The 27,050-nt window shown below is 45.0% G+C and overlaps 1 protein-coding gene across 2 annotated transcripts in view; it reads left to right on the forward strand.

Moving 5' to 3' along the window:
- LOC138261372 (heat shock factor protein 3-like) overlaps nt 1-27,050 on the forward strand; it is a 271,372-nt gene that overhangs the window by 11,272 nt on the left and 233,050 nt on the right. For both annotated transcript variants that reach the window (XM_069210255.1, XM_069210265.1), the window contains exon 2: nt 9,068-9,176. In XM_069210255.1, coding sequence (XP_069066356.1) covers nt 9,068-9,176 — 109 coding nt within the window. The remainder of the gene's footprint in view (nt 1-9,067; nt 9,177-27,050) is intronic.

The raw sequence follows: 27,050 nt of genomic DNA on the forward strand, positions 1-27,050 counted from the left end.
GACTTCAAAGAGATCGGTAAGAGCTATACCCACAGTAGATTTCTTATGGCAGGAGGGTGTGAAGGCAATGAAAAATCCTGCAACAGTGCCTTCACAAATGCCAAGACTAGAGAAGAAGTACAAGGCCCCAGATGATTCTCCGGCCTGTTTAGTGTCACAGCCAAAACCTGATTCTGTGATATCACAGGCGGCGCAGCGATGTTCCAGAAACCCCTCCCCACCTATAGCATCTCCCCCAGACAAAGAAGGGAGGAGATTAGACAACATCGGTAAAAAATTCTCCTCTGTTGCAGCGGTCACAGTTAAAGCGGCTAACTCCCTCGCCATCCTAGGAAGATATGATCTGCAAATGTGGGCAGACATGTCTGCCTTTTTGGATCTCCTGCCAGAGGACGTCAAGGTGGAAGCAAAAAAGGTGTTGCAGGAGGGAGAAAGGGTTGCCGCAGAGATTCTAGACAGCGCAATAGACATTTCTCTAACTGGTTTCAGGCAATTGGCTGGTGCAGCAGTCCTGCGCAGGCAAGGATGGCTTAAGGCCACATCATTTAGACCGGAAGTCCAGAGTCGCGTTCTCGACATGCCTTTTGATGGAGAAAGTTTGTTTGGAAAGCATGTCGACGACATGTTACAGGCCATCAAAACTGATACGGATACGGCAAAATCTCTAGGTACCCTTCAATATAAAAAAACAACCTTTTTGTGGAGCAAGGGGAAGAGGAAGTTACTCCTTTCGAGGGGGATACCAACAGTACAGATCCCAGTATCAGTCTTCCTCCACAGGATCACGACACCAGTACTACCAGCAACAGCAGCATTACAGGTTACCACCGACCGCAGCTTATAAACATCCAACTAGAGGAAGAGGAGCTGCCTGAGGAAGAGATACGGGCAGAAAACAATGACCCGCCAGTCATCTCAGCACTTCCCCACCCACCAATATCGAGGGTCGGAGGTCGCATCACTTTCTATTTCCTCCAGTGGGAGGCTATAACATCGGACAGATGGGTACTCAATATAGTGGCCAGAGGTCATACTCTGGAATTCACGCAAACACCACCAATTGTTCCATCGGGCCCACCACCCCCGAGGATGAACCAACTCCTCAAGGAAGTAAAAGTGATGCTGAGCAAAGGAGCGATAGAGCCAGTCCCTTTTTCTCAAAAGAACAGAGGATTCTATTCCCGCTTCTTTCTCGTAAAGAAACCCTCAGGAGACTGGCGCCCCATCCTGGACTTGAGAGCACTAAACAAGTTTCTAAAGAAACAGTCGTTCAGGATGGTAACACTTAAGGATGTCCTGCGTCTTTTAAATGCTGGAGATCTGATGGCATCCCTAGACCTCCAGGATGCTTACTTTCATATTCCCATACATCGCAACCACCGCAAATTCCTAAGGTTCAGAGTGGGTGGTATGCACCTCCAATTTCGAGTTCTCCCATTCGGTCTCAAATCGGTCCCCAGAATCTTCACAAAAATGTTGGCTCCGGTAGCAGCACATCTCTGGCAGTCGGGTATCCAGGTTTTTCCTTACCTGGACGACTGGCTCATAAAGGCACCCTCAAAGTCGGAAGTAATACGTCATATTTCCTATTGCCTTCAATTGCTAAACATCCTGGGGTTTGTAGTCCACTACCAGAAATCGCAGCTCCACCCCAAACAGGTATTAAACTTCTTAGGAGCAATACTAGACACAGTCCACAACAAAGCGTACCCATCTCACGAGAGGAAACAAAAACTAACCTCCTTAGCAGGCAGGCTCTCCACAAAAAAGTTTGTTTCAGTCCACATCTACAAATCATTGCTAGGGATGATCTCATCTTGCATTCCGCTAGTCCCAGATTGCAGGCTCCATATGCGACCCCTGCAAGAGCAATTGGACATACAATGGACCCAGTTCAAAGGCTCGTTCGAAGACAAGATTCACATAACACCTCTAATGAAAAACACTATGAGGTGGTGGACGACTCTAACCAATTTGTCAAACGGACTGTCATTCCTTCATCAATCACCCAGTGACATAGTAACAACGGATGCCTCTCTAGAAGGATGGGGTGCACACTGCCAGGACATGCAAATCAGCGAATCCTGGAATGCAAAAGAGGTTCAACTCCACATCAATTACCTAGAACTCAAAGCGATACACTTGGCTCTAAAAGCTTTCTTGCCAAAGCTACAAAATTCAAGTGTCTTAATCAGGACAGACAACACAACCAGCATGTTTTATCTAAACAAGCAAGGAGGCACAAGATCCCTACAACTTTTGCAGCTAGCGCAACAAATCTGGGCATGGGCCATCAAGCACAATATTTCACTCAAAGCGGAGCATGTGCCAGGACAAACCAACGTTCTGGCAGACACCCTGAGCAGGACAGTTATTCCGTATCACGAGTGGGAGCTAGACCAGAAAATTCTCAACCGCCTTTTTCTATTATGGGGCAAACCGAACCTAGACCTATTTGCCACTCGAGAACAAGAAATGCCTGTATTACGCAAGTTGGCTTCCCCAGAAAGGTTAGTGGGGGAATGCGTTTTCGATGAGATGGTCCGTGGTTTATGCCTACGCTTTTCCTCCGATCCCGCTCATTCCGAGAGTCATCAACAAACTAAAGACAGAGGGGTGTCGCCTCCTATTCATAGCTCCCAGATGGCCCAGACAAGTCTGGTACATGGAGCTCCTAATGCTCTCCGAACAGCCACATCTGCAACTCAGACAGTGTCCGACTCTTAACGATGCACCAGGGACAAGTCAGGCACGCAGACCCGTCATCTCCATTTGTCGGCTTGGCTCCTGAATACAATGAATATTTGAATCTCAACATTTCCCCGGAGTGTAGAGACATCTTAGCAAAAGCTAGAGCTGACACTACCAACAAAACCTATAAACTTAAATGGAAACGTTTTTGTATATGGTGGGCAGCAGAATCCATACAGCCTTTTTCTGCTCCTCCAGAGCAGATACTTCCATATCTCTTGCTCTTGGCAAAGTCAGGACTTTCATATTCCTCCATTCGAGTGCATCTGGCAGCAATCTCGAGGTACCTCAGATCACCACACAGGGTCTCATTATGTTCCACAAGAATTGTCAAACAATTCATGAAAGGCCTTTTTTGTTTTTTCCTGCCAGTTAGAAAACCTCCGCCGTTATGGTCCGTGAATGTTGTATTAATGCAGCTCATGAAAGCTCCCTTTGAGCCGATCCACAAAGCCGATCTAAAATTAATCTCATGGAAAACAGCGTTACTACTAGCTCTTACTTCATCCAAAAGAGTCAGCGACATTCAGGCTTTCACTGTCAAACAGCCTTTCCTCCAATTCACAAACTCAGGTGTGATCCTGCGAACAAAACCTAAATTCATCCCGAAAGTTCCCTCAATGTTTCACTTGAATGAACCAGTCATCTTAAAAACCTTTTTTCCAAATCCACAAACAGTAGCCGAAAGGACATTACATTCCCTTGATATTAAAAGGTGTTTAAAGTTTTATCCACAGAAAACACAAACCATCCGCCAGTATGACCAATTATTTGTTGCATTTGGCGGAACAAGAAAGGTACATGGGGTGTCCAAACAGACTATAGCCAGATGGATTGGCCTGGCAATTCAATTCTGCCATGCAAAAGCAGGTAAACCGCTCTACAGCAAGGTGAGAGCCCATTCTACAAGATCGGTAGCCACTTCAGCTGCACTCTTTACAGGGGTGCCACTACATATCATTTGTAGAGCGGCCACATGGTCCAGCCAGCATACGTTTACAAAACACTACTGTCTCGAGGAGACTAGTAACGTCGCTACAGCAGTGGGGCAAGCAGTGCTGAGGCATTTCTTTTGTTAAGGTGAGCCTCTTACACATCCCACCACCACACTCAAGGTATGTTCGATATTCGTTCTAAGTCTCGTTAATATCTAATTTTATATCACAGTATGGTTTACTCTAAGATTGTGCTTCAAATTATTCGCCTTTTCATATTGTGTTAACATGTTGTAGACCTCAAAACAGATTGTGACACAATTTTCTGCCATGCAGCTTTTTCTATTATTCTTATGTATGTGTGTGTGTGTGTGTGTGTGTATATGTATATGTATATATATATATATATATATATATATATACTAACATGAGTGACATCACTTACAGAATTACGATAAGATTACAGTCAAATTAATTCACTAATTCAAAAAAACATTACTGCTCGTTATTCTGATTCAAGCATGTAAATCTATGAAAGATCCAATACTGGAGAAGAAAATTTGTTACTTACCTGTAACTACAGTTCTCCAGTATTGGTATCTTTCATAGATTCACATGCAACCCAACCTCCTCCCCTCAGAGGCTCCCCTATTATACAGATATTAAATTTCACACTTCTACTAGAAAATCTGAGGGAATTCAGCCTCTGTTGGGAGTGTTTTGGAGGGGTTGAATCCTGATTGGTTGACACTGAAGTTTGGGTCTTTTCACAAAACAAAGTGGATAGACTGTAAAATACCCTACGAGGCCTACTAGGGCCTACTGGTTTTACACTTAATGACTTACTGCTTTATGTATTTAAACTTACCGTGAGGCTCCCCCCTCGACGACGGGGATGATTCAAGCATGTGAATCTATGATAGATACCAATACTGGAGAACTGCAGTTACAGTTAAGTAACTAATTTTCATTTTAATCCAACTGTGTACCATTTATGCTTTTTTTTTTTTTTTTTTTAAATGAATTAGTGTACTGATGAATTGAACTCCCTTTATTGGGCCTAATTAATTATTGAAATGTGATGTTTTAGGCTGTTTGTTTTTGGGAAGATGGACACTGAGAAATTCAGTGAGTTTGACACTCGAGTTGCAGTGACAAAATATACAGTACTGTATACGCAGTCAAAATTGAATGAACAAAGTGCTGGTGCGTGCAGCACAGACATTTATCGCAGCTACACTTTCTGATGTTCTAATGTATGGCTATTCCCATCCAATACAATGTATTTAGCGATCACTTGGCCAATGTTGCAGTATTGGGGCGGGACAGATTATATGGCAGGACTGGAGGCGAAGATTGTGCTTTATCTTTCTTCGTTTTATTAACAACAGCCATTACTTAAAACCTTAACAGACTTAATTTCCCATAAACCCAAAGGAAAAAAGCACAGTTCCACAAATGTTAAAATCCAATCAGATGATGCTAGGACCGCTCCATAATCCCACAGTGCTGTTGCTTCCTCCTCTTTCTTCTGCTGCTCAGCAGCAGAGTTAAGTGTCCTTTTTATTGCTGTAATTCGTGAAGTTTGTGTGCATGTGAACACCTTTAACGTTATTCCAGAGATTGTGTGTTTGTGCACATTCAGTGCATGGCTGTGGGAGTGCCTGTTGTACCCCCACTGTTAGTTTCTTTTGACACGCTGCAGCGCCTGGGGCATTGCGGTGTTGGCCTCTGGCCACCAGAGTGAGCCACATTCCAATCACACTTTGTGTGTCTCACTGACCAGAGCTGGCGCTCATTCAAGTGCATTCTGACAGCACGGCCGGCCGGGTGCCGTTATCAGCTTGTGCCCCTCACGGCTGGAGCCTCTATGTCCCCCAGGTTGTCTGTATATTTTGGCACTTAACACATTTTGCCTACCGCTCCAAAGGACACCTGCCCAGGCGAGTCCTTCTGCCCCAAGTAGTTCATGTTGTTTTACCAAATGAGAATATTTTGTGTGCACTTGTTGATTGGTGTTATACAGACTTTCCGGTTTCAAGTTTCATACACATTTGTTCTATTTGCTCCTAGGATCTGAAAGGTCAAAACAGGATTAAGGATAATACAGTCACAGGAAAAAAGTGGATACAGCAACGGCATTGTTAAACTTTGTTACAATAGCTAAGACATTTTTCATTCTTGTTTACTTTTTATGGTCTGGTTGACAGTGCAGCCGTCACCAGACAATTAATGTGAGAACCACCAGAAGAGTGGCATTGTCTCCACCCTCATGTTCGGAGCCATGAGTACATGTTGTTTTTATTGGACAGAAGTGTGCATTAACAAAAAAGTGCTTGCTCTTCACACTGCTGTGAGTATTTTATTTATCCAGTTGGCTGAGCGTGAAAATTTCACGGGCACGGACATGCCATTGTTATGTTATTAAAGTGTTTTAGACAAGTATGTAACTAATGGCGTTCTTCTCTGGCAGCAGCACAGATGGTAGGATGCTGTCGTTAACATACATGGATTTTTAGGTATGGCTTAAAAGTGCATTCCTAATGATGACCTACTGCCAATGCTTGTTTACGGCTTGTCTTGCTTGAAGTCTTGTGTTACTAAAACAAATCTTTAAAGGGACTTAGAACCTGCCGCTACCTCGTCCCTTACATACCTGAACTTTTGGTTTGTTCAGTCAAATGTTGCTCCAATGTTGCCTGAATTTACTTGCTTTTTATTCGCTAGCAGGTCAATTCCTGCTCTTCTGTTCTGCTTTTGCTGTCATTTGGACCTTGGCCAAAGTACACCTTCCGGTTTTTAGGTCGAGAGCACAAGTGCTCTGGCCTGTTTTAATCTATCTGTGGGCTTTTAACCACACCCATCACTATCACTCGTTCATGGGCTTACCTTTCAAAAACCCTTTGTTATAATTGGTAAATGCTATATGTTTGTCCCTCCTTGGGGCAGTTTTGTTACCGCCTCGGACATCCACACCGGTACATGGATAATTGCATGTTTGCTGATACGTTTGACTGCGAGCAAACTTCTTTTTCAGTTTGTGTTTCTCCTTTGTGCTCATGGCGTCCATGGCGCTGTGAATCAACTTTATGTCAACTGTTTTACTTTTCATTTTCAATGTATGCGGCAAGAAAAATTCAGTTAGGAATTTACAACGCTATTAGCTCTAACCCGAGTAAACACGAGACCCACTTCATTGCAAATGCTTGTTGCTGATTGGTTACTTGTTAGTGTTTTGTACGCTAAAAGATGAACTGAATGCATGTCAGTTCGTGTGGAAATGTGTATAAACACGTAGACCATCTTGCAATGGAGTATCGAGTGCAGGTGTAAAGCAAGCAGCGAGTGGGCTCATTATGTTGTGTTTTTCATTACTTAATAATTATATTTCTGATGAATAACAGTTGTAAATATTTAATTTATTACCACTCACTCATTTTTAAAGAAAAGTCATTTGTATAATTGGACGACATTTAGTTTGGATTGTTATCCTTTCAGTGACAGTCACAAGTGCAATTTTCTTGCAGGCACTAGGGTCATTATTTTAGTGGCGCAGCAGGTATGGTGACTGGGGCAGAAAGCTCTAGGAACCCCTGTAAACACAGATTACTGCTAAATGTTACTACTAAACAGGCAGCCACAAGTGCTGTTAACTTGCAGGCATCTGGGTCCTGATTTGAATGGTGCAGCGGGTGCAGTGGTACTGGGGCCAAAAGTTGTCATAGCTCTTCTAAACACCAAATATTGCGATATTTCACTACTAAACAGGCAGTCACAATTGTGGTTACCTTGCAGTTAAGAGGGGCATGGCTAGAATGGTGCAGCAGGTTTAGTGGCACTTTACATATTAAATAAGGTACAAATTATGAGTTTGGAACCCTGGGATTATAATTCAGCATGCACCACAACATAAACGGCTATTAACGGTTTATCAAATTTAAAACAAATATTCTAACCTTTTTCTAATATTTTATAATCCAGTTAATAGAATGCAAAAGAAAAAACAAAGGAAATACCTATTGAGCTTCCCAATGCTTGTTTTTTTTAAGCACTGTGTGGATCATTTAGAGTTTGGCAGAGCAGGAGCGGTGGCACTCCTATCCTTCCAAACTTGTAATTCTGCTCTATTTAGCGTTGGGGGAAGTGCTGGATTTACACCAACAAAACCTCTGCTACCTCTGGTCAAAGCCTTTGACCCGATGGCCTGTGTGCCAAAGGCTGCTAGGTCACAGTGGTGCTTGCCCCGCCGTATATATATAACCCTCAATCATTTTATCTTCCCCGTTCCCCCCGCCCCCCTTTTTTTTTTTTTTTTGTTCCTCTTGTGTCTGTGTGGTAAATCTTTAGTGACTTCAGTGGAACCACCGCAGTAGTGGTTCTGTTGAAGGCAGCAAGAGAACAGCTTGCCTGGCAGAGTTCTCTCAATTTGGCCGATAGCCCTCCTCTAACGAAGTGAGGTCCATGACCTCTCATTGAGGCCCTTTACCATAACCGTGAGCATAGGAGATAATAACCATCAGGGGAAAAGTCTGTCTTGTGAGTCTGAAGGAAGGTAGTCTCGAAGTGCAGGGAAACATACCACATTATAGTGGACCTGGAACTGCTAACCGCTATGAAGTCTTTCAGAAAAAGCCACTGTTTCATCTCCCCTCTCTAAATGTCTCTCATAGAAAAGGGTTAGGTTTCGAGGACTGTAAATAACACACGAAGAAATTAAGCATCTGTTCGCAACTTCCGAGAACCTTGTTTGCACTTAGGAATGCTGTTGCTATCCACGCTCACTGAGGTTGCTCTAGATTTGTGCCCCTCACCCCAGCGGGGTAATTAGAAATCCTGAATGGATATTTTGTTCTAGTTAAACAGTTTTCTAATTTTACGCTGTGCAAAAAAAAAAAAGGGCATTTGCGCAATAGGCATCAGTGTTTTTATGTTACTAAGGGAACCAGTTTACTTGTCGGCAACTATCGTCTGTTATGGATCAGTCTTGGTATTAGAAACATGCTACCCAGTGTAATATAACCAGATCTTAATGTCAAATGGCATTTAGATGTCCTAGCCAATATAAGCATATCGTAGGAAAGAACATGGCAGGTTGCCAAAACCATTTGCACATTAAGACTGGGGACTGCTTGTGATTCCAAAGATAATTTACCGCATTAAAGGGCTTTGAGACTTGTACATGTCAAAACTGTGCAGTGAAATGTTAATCTATGTGACTTTAGATGCCCTATGACATGCCAGCAATCATAAGTAAATGAGCATTTCCGTTTCTTGGCATTTGTTGCTATCTTCATCTGCTTTTAAGAGAAATGCACAACACAGAGGCACTGACTGCTTTGCTCTCTCAGTCCATTACAAAAAGGCATTATTTTTGCTTCTAGAATGGCCAGGCCTTCCGCATTCTGGATGAACAGCGTTTTGCAAAAGAAATACTTCCCAAGTACTTCAAGCACAACAATCTGTCAAGCTTCATACGACAGCTCAATATGTGTAAGTACCAGCGATTTGAGGGTGTAGATTCATCTCGGGATGCGGTCGTGCTTAATAGAAAAAAAACAGAGGTGGCTTTCCCAGTGTATATATATGTGTGTGTGTGTGTGTGTGTGTATATATAATTTTTAGACTAAAGTAAAATCATTGGTTTGTTAGAAGGGACATGTTTTTCTTTTGATCCAGTTATTAGAAGTGGGCATGGAGAACAGAACACAGGTGGGTATCTAAAATTGTTGACTAATGAGAGACGTGTATCTTGCAAAGTATTTAAGCTACAGTATATGTTCCCTTGCAGAAGGAGGTATTTGACTCTACAAAGCAATGTAAACTGATGGATACACTACTAAGTGATTGTACAAAAACCGTTATGACTAAAGAGATGATAATGGTTTTAGGCTTTAACTCCAGTCTGAAGCATTAAGCCAAGGGGGAATACAGTTAAACTCTAATTCAGAGTTGATCTTTGCATGTATCCGTCCTTTACCCTAAACGTAAATAGATTTATACAGGCTCACATGTGCTTTGTTGGCTATTTTAAAAAGCTGTCACTGCGTAAGTAGCATGTGTGCCCCCCTCAGGATCAATGATGGTGAGAGGTAATAGTTGGCATGCACATTGTAAAGCATTACTAAGGTGAGTCTGACTAGGGTGCAGTTAGTTAAATGTTGGCTATGTTACAGGGAAATTAGCTCTATTCTCGTACCTCTAAACAGATTTTGAATGCCATGAGGTTGAGTGGTGTATTGTATTTTACAGGACTGTTTAAATGTGTACATTTGTATATCTATTGGGGTCCTCAAACACCAACCGACAATTTTACCTGCTGTCAAACATTGTCTAGGCTGTGCACCAGTGGCACTTGGGATACCATGTACATAACCCTGAAGGGAGATATATATTATTTTGCAAAAAGAAATTCAGGTCATCCTTAATTAACGGCAATTAAAATGTTGCCGTGCTTGAGTGACCTGCTTCTATCTCCACCTGCTTCAGTGAAAGGGGAAAACCTTAAAATTAGTGTAAGAGCAGGACAAGTTTATTAATAGCACATTTGTATAATTAAGACCACTATCTGAATCAATAGTGCCATGACAAGCATGTAAGATCGATTCCAAACATATATAACAGCTGGCCATTGTAATTCCCACAGTTTTAAGTAAAATATATTTACTTAATGTGATATTAGCATTGTCCAATCCATAACATCCATCTCATAACGTTTATTGCCAAAACTGGGTTACAGCAGATCATGAGTTATTAATTGGGGAGGACTGGGGGCCTTTCCCAAGTAATCAGCCATAAAATCCTGTAAGGTCAGACAAGTTCAGCAGCCAAACGTGGGCTCAAACCCTGGTAGCTATGGAACAGGATAGACAGCATAACTTGGGAAAGCGTATAAAGTATTGGCCACGCTAAAATAGTAAAAAAGTGAAAACTCCTCACAAAATATTCTACAACAATTTTTCTAATAGTAGAGAAGGATGTAATAAAACAAATGTTACCAAAACAATTCGAATCCATTAAGGGTTACCAGAGATATGATTTTTTTAAAAAGTTGTAGGGCAAAAAGAACCAAGAAAAAGTAAAGTGGTAAAAACCACTGTTCACAGTTCACAAGTATATAGGCACAATTTCAGGCTGACTACAGGGAAACAGAGGTCGGGTACACCAGCAGGTTGTTCCGGTCAAAGTTCAGGTACTACCACCAATAATCAAGCAAGCAGCTTCTGGCCGCATAGCTGGTACAATAAACTTGTGGCATCCCGGCTCCTCGTCTGTGCTTCACTTACTGCCTCCTGTCTGTGCATTATTTACCTCTCCTTAACGGGGCCTGGAGGTATGTAGTAGCGCTAGGAAAGACAACGGGAGGCGCCACTAGCTGCAGCAGGAACGATGAGGACCCGATAGCAACTCACAGTGAGGGCACTTGGTCTGTGGGTGGAGGCAGAGGAGGAGGTAAGAGGGCCATCGGATTGTTTGGTACCTCTTTCTTGATGCTTCCTCGCAACTGCGTTGCCCATGGCAAGAGAACACTAGAGCAGATTTGTGTACTAGGGACAGCCATTACATTGGTACTCCTACAATAGAACAGCCAAACACTTCAATTAAACGAAGGGGGGGCAGAACAATTGGAAAGGGTTACATCACGAGGAGAGCAAGGAATTGTAACCTACCTTAACTCCCTGAACTTCAGAACTAAGCACAATTACAATTTTTAGTGGACAACTGTTATTGAATTGTCATAGATCTATGATGGTAACAAGCCAGGACTTAAACGAGAAATTGCAGAGCCCGAGACAATCCAACGTTTCTGAATCAAGTCTATAGCTTTGAAATCCAATTGGAAACTGTAGGAAAGTACCATCTTGCCTGGCATGTTACCCCCATTTTTCACGTGTATGTAAGTTTGTTTTTGCCTGTCTCACTGGGATCCTGCTAGCCAGGACCGCAGTGCTCATAGTTTGTGGCCTGAATGTGTGTACCTGTGTAGTGAGTAACTGTGTCACTGAGGCTGTGCTAACCAGAACCTCAGTGCTTATGCTCTCTCTGCCTTTAAAATTGGCACTATAGGCTAGTGACCATTTTCACCAATTCTGATTGGCATACTAAAACACCCTTATAATTCCCTAGTATATGGTACCTAGGTACCCAGGCTATTGGGGTTCCAGGAGATCCCTATGGGCTGCAGCATTTCTTTTGCCACCCATAGGGAGCTCAGACAAATCTTACACAGGACTGCCACTGCAGCCTGAGTGAAATAACGCACACGTTATTTGACAGCCATTTTCACTGCACTTAATTAACTTATAAGTCACCTATATGTCTAACCTTCACTTGCTGAAGGTTAGGTGCAAAGTTACTAAGTGTGAGGGCACCCTGGCACTAACCAAGGTGCCCCCACAAGGTTCAGGGCAATTTTCCCCTGACTTTGTGAGTGCGGGGACACCTTCACACGCGTGTGCTACATATAGGTCAATACCTATATTTAGCTTCACAATGGTAACTCCGAATATGGCCATGTAACATGTCTAAGATCATGGAAGTGCCCCCCCATGCCAAATCTGGTATTGGGGTTCCAATCTTATGCATCCCCGTGGCTCCATTATGGACCCCGGGTACTGCCAAACCTGCTCTCTAGGGTTTTCTCTGAAGCTACTGCTGCTGCCAACCCACAGACCGGGTTCTGCCATTCTGGGGTCTGGGCAGCCCAGTCCCAGGAAGGCAGAACAAAGAATTTCCTCTGAAAGAGGGTGTCACACCCTCTCCCTTTGGAAATAGGTGTTAAGGGCTGGGGAGGGGTAGCCCTGTGTGACAACTCCCTTGTCCATCACCACCCCAGGGGTGGTGTCCAGAGCTCCTCCAATGTGTCCCAGACCTCTGCTATCTTGAAACCAGAGGTGTGAGGGCACAATGGAGGCCTCTGAGTAGCCAGTGGCAGCAGGTGATGTCAGAGACCGCTCCTGATAGGTGCTTACCTCACTGGGTGGCCAGTACTCCTCTGAGGGCTATTTAGGGTCTCCTGTGGGCTTTTCCTCAGATAATGACTTGCACAAATTCACCGGAGTTCCTCTGCATCTCCCTCTTCGACTTCTGCCAAGGATCGACCGCTGACTTCTCCAGGACGCCTGCCAAACTGCAACAAAGTATCAAGGAGACTACCAGCGACATTGTAGCACCTAATCCTGCCGGCTTTCTCGACTGTTTACTGGTGGTGCATGCTGTGGGGGCTGTCTGCCATCACCCTGCACTGGAAGCCCCGAAGAAATCTCCCATGGGTCGACGTAATCTTATCCCTGCTCCAGCAGGCACCAAAGTTCAGCGTCACCGGTACTCTGGGACCCCTCTCATCCTGACGAGCATGGTTCCTGGAACACAGGTGGTGGACCCAAGTGACCCAGACTGTCCAGTGGTCCAACTTTCCAAATTTGGAGGAGGTAAGTCCTTGCCTCCCTTTGCCAGACAGTAATCCTGTGTACTGCGTGAACTGCAGCTGCTAGGGCTTCTGTGCACTTTTGCAAGGTCCCCAGCATTCCGTCGTGCATTGCTCAACTCGCTGAGTTGACCACCGGCTTCGTGGGAACCTCTTTTGTAGTGTTGAGACGACCGCCGTGCTCAGTTTTCTTGAACCCGTGTTCAAGTGGTGCTGCCGTCTTGTGTGTGGGCTCTTTGTGTTGCTGAGGGCCCCCTTCTGTCTCCTCTTCCAAGTGGTGACCTCCTAGTCCTTCCTGGGTCCAGGCAGCACCCTTTTTCTTCAACCGCAACCTTTGCAGCCAGCAAGGCTTGTTTGCGGTCTTTCTCCAAAGAAACAACGCTGCATCCTCCAGCACTCCGTGGGACATCTTCTGCACAAACAAGTTCCTAGCACCTTTCGTTGTTGCAGAATCTTCAGCTTCTTCCAACCAGAGGCAACCATTTTGCACCTTCATCTGGGGTTTAGTGGTCTGTTGTGGTTTTTGATACTACTTCCCCAGAAACACAGTAAACTCGTGATAGGAGATTCTGCACTTTACTCCTCTATTTGTTAGGGTCTTGGGGTGGGGTATCTTGGACACACTTGGTGTTTTCTGACACTCCCAGCGACCCTCTACACACTACACTAGGCCAGCAGTCCCTAAGGGGTTCACATTCCACTTTCTTAGTATATGGTTTGTGATGCCCCTAGGCCTATTGCATCCTATTGTATTCTATGGTGTTTGCACTATTTTTCTAACTGTTTACTTTCTTGATTTTGGTTTCTGTATGTATTTTACTTACCTCCTAAGGGAGTATATCCTCTGAGATATTTTCTGGCATATTGTCACTAAAATAAAGTACCTTTATTTTTAGTAACACGGAGTATTGTGTTTCTTATGATATAGTGCTATATGATATAAGTTGTATAGTAGGAGCTTTGCATGTCTCCTAGTTCAGCCTAAGCTTCTTCTGCTATAGCTACCTCTATCAGCCTAAGCTGCTAGAACACTACTAATCTACTAATAAGGCATAACTGGACCTGGCACAAGGTGTAAGTACCATCAGGTAACCACAATAGTCCAGGCCAGCCTCCTACATTGGTGGTGCAGCGGTGGGATAAGTACTTGTAACTGCTTTACCACTTTGTCATTGGTGCTTTTCATAAGAAAAACATATTCCAAATACTTAAAAATATACACAGTTAACCTAAACAGTTTAACTCTCTTTCAAAAAACTTTCTAAAAAGTATTGAAGAGTGTGTTTTTTTTTTTTTCTCTCTTTTCCTTAAAAAGTTTCTAAACATTTTTTCCTCTCTGTCCTAAACTCTTTCTTGTAACTGTGTCAGTAGTGGAGGCCACTCCCAAAGTTGTTCAGACAACCTATGGTAGTTTAAACTTTAAACGTTTGAGGGGGTCTCTGCATAGAAAGAAGCTTAAGCATTGGTAAGAACCCTACCAAAGATATTCTCCTTAGTCTTCTCCTAGAAAGTGATCAGAACCAGTCTGGCCCATCCCAGGAACAGGAGGTATAGGAGGAGGGTACCCAGGAATAATCAGGGGAGGGCCCTGAGGACCCTGGGGAGGGTTCCTCCAAAGACCTGTCAGCTAACAGGCCATCTTGTGAAACTGGTAGTGGGGGGTGGGGGGTTCACACACTTGTAGGGCACCTTTCACTCCAAGAGACGAGGTAACTAGAGTTCAGCCAGTTACAGACAGATCCACTTCTGCCAATTCCCATATCACCTATGTGTCTCAGAATTCCCAAGCCTCCCATCCTGAGGATAACACCCTAGACAGGGAACTCAGAAAGCTGAGTTTGGAAGAGGCCAGACTGAAACTGAGATGGCAGCAGTTGGCCTTAGACAGGGAATCTCTAGATGTAGAGAGGGAAAGATAGAAGTTGGGGTTAGTTCCCCATAGTGGCAGCAGCAGTGTTCTTGATAGAGAACAATATTTAAGAAACCTGCACAAGATTGTCACCCCTTACAAGGAGGGGCATGACATCAACAAATGGTTTGCTGCACTTGAGAGGGCTGTATGGTACAGTTGGTCCTCTCAAAGGCAGTGGGCTGCTATCTTGTGGCTATCTTTCACTGGTAAGGGTAGGGATAGGCTCCTTACTGTCAGAGAAAGTGATGCCAACAACTACAACGTTTTGAAAGATGCACTCTTAGATGGATTTGGCTTAACCACTGAACAATACAGGATTAAGTTCAGAGACACCAGAAAAGAGTCCTCTCAAGACTGGACAGACTTTGTAGACTGTTCAGTGAAGGCCTTGGAGGGTTGGTTACATGGAAGTAAGGTGACTGACTATGAAAGCCTATATAATCTTATTTTGAGAGAGCATATTTTTAATAATTGTGTGTCTAACTTGTTACATCTGTACTTGGTAGACTCAGATCTGACCTTTCCCCAAGAATTGGGGAAGAAGGCAGACAAATGGGTCAGGACAAGAGTGAACAGAAAAGTTCATACAGGTGGTGACAAGGATGGGAAGAAGAAGGATGGTAAGTCTTCTGACAAGGGTGGGGACAAAGGTAAAAAGCATTCTGAGTCTTCATCAGGCCCACAAAAATCCTCTGGGGGAGGTGGGTCCAAATCCTCTTCTCACAATCAAAAGAAGCCATGGTGGTATTTATGTAAAAGTAAAGGCCATTGGGCAAGTGATTCTACTTGTCCAAAGAAAAACACCAAGGCACCCACTACCACAACCCCAACTGCGTCCTCTAGTGCCCCTACTAATAGCAGTGGTGATGGGAAGTCTACTACAAATAACCAATCAAAGGGTGTAGCTGGGATCACCACTGGTAATGTAGTTGGGGTTGGTCTTGTTAGGGAGACCACAGAGGCTGTTTTAGTCTCTGATGGTGGAATTGACTTTGCTACCTTGGTTGCTTGTCCCATTACTATGGGTACGTACAAGCAACTTCCCCTAATACTGTAAATGGTGTTGAGGTTGAGGCCTACAGGGATACAGGAGCCAGTGTCACAATGGTGATTGAGAAACTGGTTCACCCTGATCAACACATACTTGGTCAGCAGTACCAAGTGACTGATGCTCATAACAGCACTCTTTGCCACCCCATGGCTGTTGTGAATCTCAACTTGGGGGCATGGGGGGGGATTACTAGTCCAAATAAATTTGTGGTAGCCACTGATTTACCTGTAGACTGCTTACTAGGCAATGATTTGGAGACACCAGCTTGGACTTAAGTGGTGTTGGAGGCTCATGCAGCAATGCTGGGCATTCCAGGGCATATCTTTGCTCTCACAAGGGCTCAGGCCCAGAAGCAAAGACGACAAGGAAGCTTGGATCCTGGAACAATGGACAAAGTTCTCCCAAAAGCTAGGGGTTGAAAGGGTAAATTCATGGCCACCATCCTACCCTCTCCAGAAGATTCCTCTTTTGAGGAAGAGGAATCCTCTCCCTGTGCAGAACCTGCACCAGATGAGCTGGCAGCAGACACTGCTGAGCTTTTGGGTGCAGGGGGGCCTGCCAGGGAAGAGCTGAGTGTGGCACAGCAGACCTGTCCCACACTAGAGGGTTTAAGACCGCAAGCTGTCAAACAGCAGAATGGGGATATCACTGATAGCCATAAGGTCTATTGGGAAGATAACCTCCTCTACACTGAGTCAAGGGACCCTAAGCCTGGAGCTGCCAGGAGATTGGTCATCTCCTTGCAGTATGGGGAGTTTATTCTGACCCTGGCACATGATATTTCTTTGGCTTGGCATTTGGGCCAGAGTAAAACTTGGGACAGACTTGTTCCAGTGTTTCACTGGCCTCACATGTCAGAGGGGCACTAAGGAGTTTTGTCGCTCCTTTGTGATCTGCCAAGCCAGTGGCAAGACTAGTGGCACACCTAAGGACCCCCTAATTACACTCCCAGTGGTTGGGGTGCCCTTTGAAAGGGTAGGGGTTGACAGTCACCCCCCTTGATACCCCTCCCCCAAACAGCTTCAGGCAATAGGTTTATCCTTGTGGTAGTAGACCATGCCACTAGGTATCCTGAAGCTATACCCTTCAGGACCACTACAGCTCCTGCAGTGGCAAAAGCCCTCCTGGGAATCTTTTCCAGAGTGAGTTTCCCTAAGGAACTGGTGTCAGGCAGAGGTAGTAACTTCATGTCTGCGTACCTCAAAGCTATGTGGAAGGAGTGTGGTGTAACTTACAAGTTCACCACTCCTTATCATCCACAGACAAATGGTCTGGTTGAGAGGTTTAATAAAACTCTCAAAGGCATGATGATCGGACTCCCCGTACAACTCAGGATGAGATGGGATGTCCTGTTGCCATGCCTCCTTTTTGCTTATAGGGAGGTACCCCCAAAAAGGAGTGGGCTTTAGCCCCTTTGAACCTCTTTTTGGGCACCCTGTAAGAGGTCCCCTTGCTCTTGTAAAGGAGGGTTGGAAACATCCTTTAAAAGCTCCCAAGCAAGACATTGTGGATTATGTACTTGGCCTAAGGTCCAGAATGGCTGAGTTCATGAAAGAGGCCAGTAAAAACCTTCAGGCCAACCAAGAGCTCCAAAAGCAATGTCATGACCAGAAGGCTGTCCTGACTCAGTACCACCCAGGACAGAAGGTGTGGGTATTGGAGGCTGTGACCCTTAAGAGCACTACAGGAAAAATGGAGTGGACCCCATCTCATTGTTGAAAAGAAAGGTGAGGTAACCTACTTGGTAGACCTGGTGCTCCATGTCAATCGCCTGAAACCTTACTATGACAGGGCTGACTGAACCCTGCTCATGGCAGCTGATGAGGGGCAGTAGGAAGAGAGTGACTCTCTCCCTGACCTCTTCTCTACCACTGAAGCTGATGGCTTAGTGGAGGGAGTGGTGCTTGCAGATTGCCTTACTGCTCAGCAGAAGGACAACTATATAAATCTCCTAGGCCAATTCTCTGACCTCTTCTCACTGATCCCAGGTACAACTACCTGGTGTGAGCACACAATCAACATTGGAGACAGTTTACCTGTCAAAAGTAAGATTTATAGGTGGCCTGACTGTCAGACTGCATAAAACAAGAGTTACATAAAATGCTAGATCTGGGAGTGATTGAGCCTTCTGAGAGCCCATGGGCTAGCCCAGTGGTGCTTGTACCTAAACCTCATACTAAAGATGGTTAAAAGGAAATTAGGTTTTGTGTTGACTATAGAGGACTCACTCATGTAACCAAAACTGATGCTCACCCTATAGCCAGGGCAGATGAGCTCATAGATACACTGGCTTCTGCCAAGTATCTAAGCACTTTTGACTTAACTTCAGGGTATTGGCAGGTTAAGTTGTCAGAAGATGCTAAACCTAAAACTGCATTTTCTACCATTGGAGGGCACTATCCGTTCACTGTTATGCCCTCTGGTTTGAAAAATGCACCTGCCACTTTTCAGAGGTTGGTGAACACAGTCCTGCAAGGTTTGGAAGCTTTTAGTGCAGCTTATCTAGATGATATAGCTGTCTTTAGCTCAAACTGGTATGAGCACCTGGTCCACCTATGGAAAATTTTATAGGCCCTGCAAAAGGCAGGCCTCACTATCAAGGCTTCAAAGTGCCAGATAGGGCAGGAGAAAGTGGTTTATCTGGGCCACCTGGTAGGTGGGGAACAGATTGCACCACTACAGGGGTAGATCCAGACCATTAAGGAATGGGCTCCCCCTACAACTCAAACCTAGGTGAGACCCTTCTTAGGCCTCACAGGGTACTATAGGAGGTTTATTAAGAACTATGGCTCCATTGCAGCCCCTCTTAATGACCTCACGAGCAAGAAGATGCCTAAAAAGGTATTGTGGACAGCTAACTGTCAAAAGGCTTTTGATGAGCTAATACAGGCCATATGCTCTGCACCGGTCCTAAAAAGTCTTTGTTACTCCAAGAAATTCATAGTCCAGACTTCAGAATTAGGGTCAGAGGCAGTTCTATCACAGCTTAATACTGAGGGCCAGGATCAACCTGTTGCTTTTATCAGCAGGAGGTTGAACCCTAGAGAAAAGCGGTTGGCTGCCATAGAGAGGGAGGTCTTTGCTGTGGTCTGGGCATTGAAAAAGTTGAGACCATACCTGTTTGGTACTCACTTTATTGTTCAGACAGACCACAGATCTCTATTATGGCTTTAACAAATGAAAGATGAAAACCCTAAATTGTTGAGGTGGTCCATCTCCCTACAGGGAATGGACTGTACAGTGAAACATAGACCTCGGAGTACCCACTCCAAGGCAGATGGACTCTCCAGATATCTCCACTTAGACAATGAAGACTCATCTGGGCCAGGGTAGCCTTATTGTCCCTTTTTGGGGAGGTGGTTGTGTTGGAAAGTACCATCTTGCCTGGCATGTTACCCTCATTTTTCATATGTATGTAAGTTTGTTTTTGCCTGTCTTAATGGGATCCTGCTAACCAGGACCCCAGTGCTCAGTTTGTGGCCTGAATGTGTGTACCTGTGTAGTGACTGTGTCACTGAGGCTCTGCTAACCAGAACCTCAGTGCTTACGCTCTCTCTGCCTTTAAAATTGTCACTAAAGGCTAGTGACCAGTTTCACCAATTCTAATTGGCACACTGGAACACCCTTGTAATTAGCTAGTATATGGAACCTAGGTACCCAAGGTATAGGGGTTCCAGGAGATCCCTATGGGCTGCAGCATTTCTTTTGCCACCCATAGGGAGCTCAGACAAATCTTACACAGGACTGCCACTGCAGCCTGAGTGAAATAACGCACGCGTTATTTCACAGCCATTTTCACTGCACTTATGTAACTTATAAGTCACCTATATGTCTAACCCTCACTTAGTGAAGGTTTGGTGCAAAGTTACTAAGTGTGAGGGCACCCTGGCACTAGCCAAGGTGCCCCCACAAGGTTCAGGGCAATTTTCCCAGACTTTGTGAGTGCTGGGACACCATTACACACGTGCACTAAATATAGGTCAATACCTATATGTAGCTTCACAATGGTAACTCCGAATATGGCCATGTAACATGTCTAAGATCATGGAATTGACCCCCCATGCCAAATCTGGTATTAGGGTGCCAATCCCATGCATCCCAGTGGCTCCACTATGGACCCCGGTTACTGCCAAACCCCCTCACTAGGGTTTTCTCTGCAGCTACTGCTGCTGCCAACCCACAGACAGGTCTGCCCTCCTGGGGTCTGGGTAGCCCAGTCCCAGGAAGGCAGAACAAAGAATTTCCTCTGAGAGCGGGTGTTACACCCTCCCCCTTTGGAAATAGGTGTTAAGGGCTGGGGAGGAGTAGCCTCCCCCAGCCTCTGGAAATGCTTTGAAGGGCACCCCTGTGCCCTCCTTGCATAAGCCAGTCTACACTGGTTCAGGGAACCCCCAGTCCCTGCTCTGGCGTGAAACTGGACAAAGGAAAGGGGAGTGACCCCTCCCCTGTCCATCACCACCCCAGGGGTGGTGCCTAGAGCTCCTCCAGTGTGTCCCAGACCTCTGCCATCTTGAAACCAGAGGTGTGAGGGCACAATGGAGGCCTCTGAGTGGCCAGTGCCAGCAGAAACCCCTCCTGATAGGTGCTTACCTCACTAGGTGGCCAGCCCTCCTCTGAGGGCTATTTAGGGTCTCTCCTGTGGGCTTTTCCTCAGAGAACGACTTGCAGGAATTCACCAGAGTTCCTCTGCATCTCCCTCTTCTACTTCTTCCAAGGATCGACCGCTGACTGCTCCAGGACGCCTGCAAAACTGCAACGGAGTAGCAATAAGACTACCAGCGACATTGTAGCGCCTAATCCTGACGGCTTTCTCGACTGTTTCCTGGTGGTGCATGCTCTGGGGGCTGTCTGCCTTCACCCTGCACTGGAAGCCAAGAAGAAATCTCCTGTGGGTCGACGGAATCTTCCCCCTGCTCCAGCAGGCACCAAACTTCAGCGTCACCGGTACTCTGGGACCCCTCTCATCCTGTAGAGCGTGGCCCCTGGAACACAGGTGGTGGACCCAAGTGACCCAGACTGTCCAGTGGTCCAACTGCCTAAATTTGGAAGAGGTAAGTCCTTGCCTCCCCTCGCCAGACAGTAATCCTGTGTACTGCGTGAAGCACAGCTGCTAGGGCTTCTGTGCACTTTTGCAAGGTCCCCAGCACACCATTCTCCATTGCTCAACTCGCTGAGTTGACCACCGGCTTCGTGGGACCCTCTTTTGTAGTGTTAAGACGACCGCCGTGCTCAGTTTTCTTGTACCCGTGTTTAAGTACTTCTGCGGGTGCTGCCTTCTTGTGTGTGGGCTCTCTGTGTTGCTGATGGCTCCCTCTGTCTCCTCTTCCGAGTGGCGACCTCCTGGTCCTTCCTGGACCCGGGCAGCACCCTTTTTCTTCAACCGTGACCTTTGCAGCTAGCAAGGCTTGTTTGCGGTCTTTCTCCCAAGAAACAAAGCTGCATCCTCCAGCACTCCGTGGGGCATCTTCTGCACAAAGGAGAAGTTCCTAGCACCTTTTTATTATTGCAGAATCTTCAGCTTCTTCCACCCAGAGGCAGCCATTTTGCACCTTCATCCGGGGTTTAGTGGGCTCCTGTTTCTCCCCCCTCCCCTCCCCCCAATTTCCACCCCCCCGGCACACTTTCACGACTCTTGGACTTGGTCCCCTTCCTTTGCAGGTCCTCGGGTCCAGGAATCCGTCTTCAGTGCTTTGCAGTATGTTGTGGTCTTTGCAGAACCTCCTATCACGAGTTTAGTGTGTTTCTGGGGAAGAAGGGTCACTTAATTCCTACTTCTCAGGGTCTTGGGGTGGGGTATCTTGGAGACCCTTAGTGTTGTCTTACACTCCCAGCGACCCTCTACACACTACACTAGGCCTGGGGTCCATTCGTGGTTCGCATTCCACTTTTAGAAAATATGGTTTGTATTGCCCCTAGGCCTTTTGCATCCTATTGAATTCTACAGTGTTTGCACTACTTTTCTGTTTACTTACTTGATTTTGGTTTGTGTGTATATTTTGTGTATTTCACTTACCTCCTAAGGGAGTATATCCTCTGAGATATTTTCTGGCATATTGTCACTAAAATAAAAGTACCTTTATTTTTAGTAACACTGAGTATTGTGTTTCTTATAATATAATGCTATATGATATAAGTGGTGTATAGTAGGAGCTTTGCATGCCTCCTAGTCCAGCCTAAGATGTTCTGCTATAGCTACCTCTATCAGCCTAAGCTGCTAGAACACTACTAATCTACTAATAAGGGATAACTGGACCTGGCACAAGGTTTAAGTACCATCAGGTACCCACTATAAGCAAGGCCAGCCTCCTACAGAAACTCTCCCACAAAGCCTTTCTGATGAGGTGAAAAATCAATGCCAGGAAGACAATGCAATCAAACAAAGTCTGCAACACGGGAAATAACTTAGTATAACACACCATTGCACCATAACACTAAAACGAAAACAATGAGCCATATTGTGAAACTGGTCTTCCCTGACGAAGACGACCAGTTGGATAACCCGGAACCCAGACTAGGTGGAACGAGGACACAGGTTCCTAGGGTGGACGGAGTGCCTTCTGCAAATACAAGTTGTTTCTTACTATCGACTAATGAAGCATAGAACAACTGACCTCAAAATAATTATATCGTCATCCACGAAGGAAAGCAAGTCCGAGCTGAGAGCATTAACACCCACCACCCAGAGACTAAATGAAGAAAGTAATAAAATCACAGGTGCATTTAGAGCCGCATTCTGGCCCCACTTCGTGCACTCTCTGTAAACTCACTCTCACCTATCACACCATCCAAAACCAGCCACACTAAGCTACCAGAGAGACACTCACATAATCCCATGGAAGTCATTCAGTTGTAGTCTACTCAACACGTGATCCTGAGTGAAGCATAGCTTGGACTTCGCTGAGTTTGTAGGTACACACAATCTGGATAATATATTCATTACGGAAACCTGGGCAGGACCAACCTCCACCCCAAATTGACTCAAGTGGTTCCAACAGGATACATAATTCTGAGGGCGGATAAATTAGGTAAAAGGGGGATGTATGGCTATTGTCGTTGGGACTATCTGGGATTATCAGGTTCTTCAGTAGGAAGTGGTCTGGACTGTGATATCCTATCTTTTCAAATTGGACTCTGCAATATTTAAGCCTGCTGGTTTATCGACCTCTGGGCACGGAAACCTCTTCAGTCAACAGCTTAAGCCTGCTCCTAAGATTCCATTATCGCCTCATCAGATTTTTCAGTACTGGGAGATTTTAACTTTCAGTTGGATAAAACAGACTATTGTGACATTTCTTCTTTGGTCGACACGTTCACCAGTTTTGATTTACGTCAGCTCGTAGTGCATCCCACCCATGTAGCAGGACACATACTAGATGGAATCTTCATTAGCAACTCCTCGCTGAAGGTCTTGGATTTGATACCCTTATTATGGTCAGACCATAAAGCAGTAGTTTTCAGTAGTAGTACGCCATGTCCACAACTCAGGCATAACAATTCTTCCTCTGTTAGTAGAGGTCGAGACTGGCAAAATCTAGACTCCCACTGATTTTCAGACATTGCTATCCAACAATAAGCCAAATGCCCAATCAGATTCAAATTCAGCAGCCATAACCTATTCCTCCTGGATCAGGGCAGCAGTGAAGTCATGAGCTCTGGAAAGATCCTTTTCAAATAGAAGAAAAATCCCTTCTGAGCCATGGTTCACTGAAAAACTCAAAATGCAAAAACCGCTTTGTAGGAAAAAAGAAAGGAAATGGAGATCCAATTGCTATCCACTAGATAAAGAAACATTTCACGGTCCATCACAGCTTACAAAATTCTAATTAGGGAAGAGGGAAGTAAATACTTTCCCAACAAAATCTTACAGTCTAAGAACTCAACTCGAGAACTGTTTGCTACTGTAAAAAGTCTATCTAAAATACTGGCATCTACTCAGCAGTCAGGATTTTTGTAATTCCCTAGCAACATTTTTTCAGACCAAAGTGGAGGAAGTCTTCACCTTTTTCTCTATAAACAAACAAACAAAACACTACAGAGGCTCAGTCAACTATTGAAACACTTCCTACCCCCAAACTGCTGGAGACATTTTCTCTGTTGGATACAGAGCAGGTTCTGAAATAAGTATCAGCAGTGGAAATATCCTCAGCCGTCACCCAGAGTGGGAATTTAGTGAACAGCAGCATAAATGTCTCTGGTAGCTTTGTCCTAAGTGAAACTGATGTTAAAATACTGAAGCTGAAGTATCACAACTGAAGGGAGGTGGGTTAACCTTTGACAATCAAAACAATCCCTCTCACAGCAATTAATGCTTTGACCTGGCAGTCACATAAACCTGAGCTGCAGGTGGACCTATTGCAAACTTTGGCCAGAGCTAGGCATTGGAACACCAGGAGCTCTGGGGCTTTGTTCGTGTGCCTCAGTTGTAGAAAATCTGTGCATGCTCCCAGAGATGCTGCCGTTACTGGTGGAGAGTTTAAAGAATTTAAATCTATCCTTTATAGAGAGGGTAGTGAGAGAGCAAGTAATTCCATGGAAACCTTGTTTAGCTTGAATGTGTCCCCCACAGGAAATAATGTAAACTTGACAGTTGCCAACAAATATCCTTTGAGAGACTATTGCTTCTTAGGAACCAATGACATAACAAACGAGCAAAAATTGAAAGTGTTGGACCTGACAGCCTTAGGGTGGTCACCCCCAACTTTTTGCCTGCCTCCCTCCACTTTTTGACACTGTATTTGCTGGTTTTAAGACTCTTTGCACTTTACCACTGCTAACCAGTGCTAAAGTGAATATGCTCTCTCTCTTAAAACTTGGTAACATTGATTCTTAACCAATTGGCATATTTGATCTACTTGTAAGTCCCTAGTAAAGTGCACTACAGGAGACCAGGGCCTTTAAATTGAATGCTAGTAGTGAGCCTGCAGCACTGCTTGTGCCACCCACATAGGTCTTCCCCCTAACCTTGTCTCAGGTCTGCCATTGCAGGGCCTGTGTGTGCAGTTTCACTGCCACTTAGAGTTGGCATTTAAAAGTACTTGCCAAGCCTTAAACTCCCCTTTTTCTACATATGTCACCCCTAAGGTAGGCCCTAGGTAACACAGAGGGCAGGGTGGGTAAAAGGCAGGACATATACCTGTGTGTTTATATGTCCTGGTAGTGGAAAACTCCTAAATTCGTTTTCTGCTGCTGTGAGGCCTGTGCCTTTCATAGACTAACATTAAGGCTACCCTCATAAACTGTTTGAGTGGTAGATTCTGATTAGAAAGGGGTAAACCGGTCATATTTAGTATGGCCAGAATGGTAATACAAAATCCTTCTGCCTGGTGAGGTTGGATTTTATATTACTATTTTAGAAAGTGAGCTTTTCTCTGCACTTAAATGTTTCTGTGCCTTACAGCCTGTTTCCAGTCCACATCTGGGCTGGGCTGGTTGACAGCTCCCTTGTGCATTTCGACCAGGCAACCACAAACACAGGATGCTCAGTCAGACCTGCACACATCTGCATACTTAATGGGTCCTCCTGGGCTGGAAGGGTGGAGGGCCTGACACTTACATTTCAAAGGACAGTGGCCTGCCCTCACACAAAGGACTACCAAACCCCCTACTGGGACCCTGGCAGACAGAGTTGTACTCAAAGGGGACCATGTGCACTTCAAAACCACTCTATGAAGTCTCCCCCCCACTTCAAAGGCACTTTTGGATATATAAACTGGGTCCCTGACCCTACCAACTTAGACACTTCTTGGGAAAGACACTGCACCAAAACCTGCGACCTGCCATGTAAAGCTGCCCATAGGACTCACTTGGACTTCTTTGCTGTAAAGGACTGCTGCCTTGCAGGCCTCTGCCTCTGCTGAGACATGCTCTCCAAGGGCTTGGATTGAGCTTGCCTCCTGTCCCTGAAGTTTCAGGACCAAAAAGACTTCATCTTTGGCAAGAAACTCCTTGTGCAGTGAAAATTGACGCACAGCCTGCTGGAATCGACAGACAGCCTGTCCAGCGGTGAGAAAATCACTGCCTAGCTGAACTGGAACGACGCAGCCTGGCTCACCGAGTGGACATTGACGCAGCGCCAACGTTGTGACCAGAACTTTGACACACAGCCCACCGGATTGACGCATAGCTGGAATGACTGAGCCTGACTTCCTGCAAAAGGAATCAACACCTGCAGTGTGGCAGAAATTCCGCTGCATCACCCAGCAGATCGACGAAACAGCTGTGACCTCGTCCGCACGCCCAGGATTTCCACGCATCGTCCCTGGGCGTCAAGACAACGCATCACAGGATTCAAGCCTGCATGCCGGAATTTGACACAAAGGCCTTGCCGCTTGGAAAAGAATCAACGCATCATGTGTATGCGCCTGGAAATAATACACACACCTTTTTCCCCATATCTCTTCCTCTGCGGTCCTCGTGCATGTAATTTTGACGCAAACCAGGTATTTTGTGCTTGCAAGAAACCATTGTTGCTTTTAAGAACTAAAGACTCTATCATTACAAAAGTGATGTTTCAACTTGTGATTATCAAATCTTGATTGTTTTGATCTTAATTTAATCAGAGAAATATACTATATTTTTCTAAATCTGTGTGGTCTTTTTGTGGTATTTTCACTGTTATTGTATAATTTATTGCACAAATACTTTACACATTGCCTTCTGAGTTAAGCCTGACTGTTCAGTGCCGAGCTACCAAAGGGTGGGCACAGGATAATTTGGATTATGTGTGATTTATCCTGACTAGGATTGAGATCCCTATTTGGAGAAGGGTGTATACCTCTGCCAACTAGAGACACCATTTCTAATAGAAAGCAAACAGGAGAGGAGGCAAACACAGTAGAATCATCAGAATCCATTCAGATAAAAACCAGTACAATTATACAAATGAACAAATGCAAGGACTCCAAATATTAAAAAGGAAGGAGCAAAAAGGACATAAACCCAAGAAAAGACAATACAGATATCAATTGCAAAGAAAGC

This window comes from Pleurodeles waltl, chromosome 2_1 (genome assembly GCF_031143425.1).
Source record: "Pleurodeles waltl isolate 20211129_DDA chromosome 2_1, aPleWal1.hap1.20221129, whole genome shotgun sequence".
In the NCBI taxonomy this organism is placed as follows: Eukaryota; Metazoa; Chordata; class Amphibia; order Caudata; family Salamandridae; genus Pleurodeles; species Pleurodeles waltl.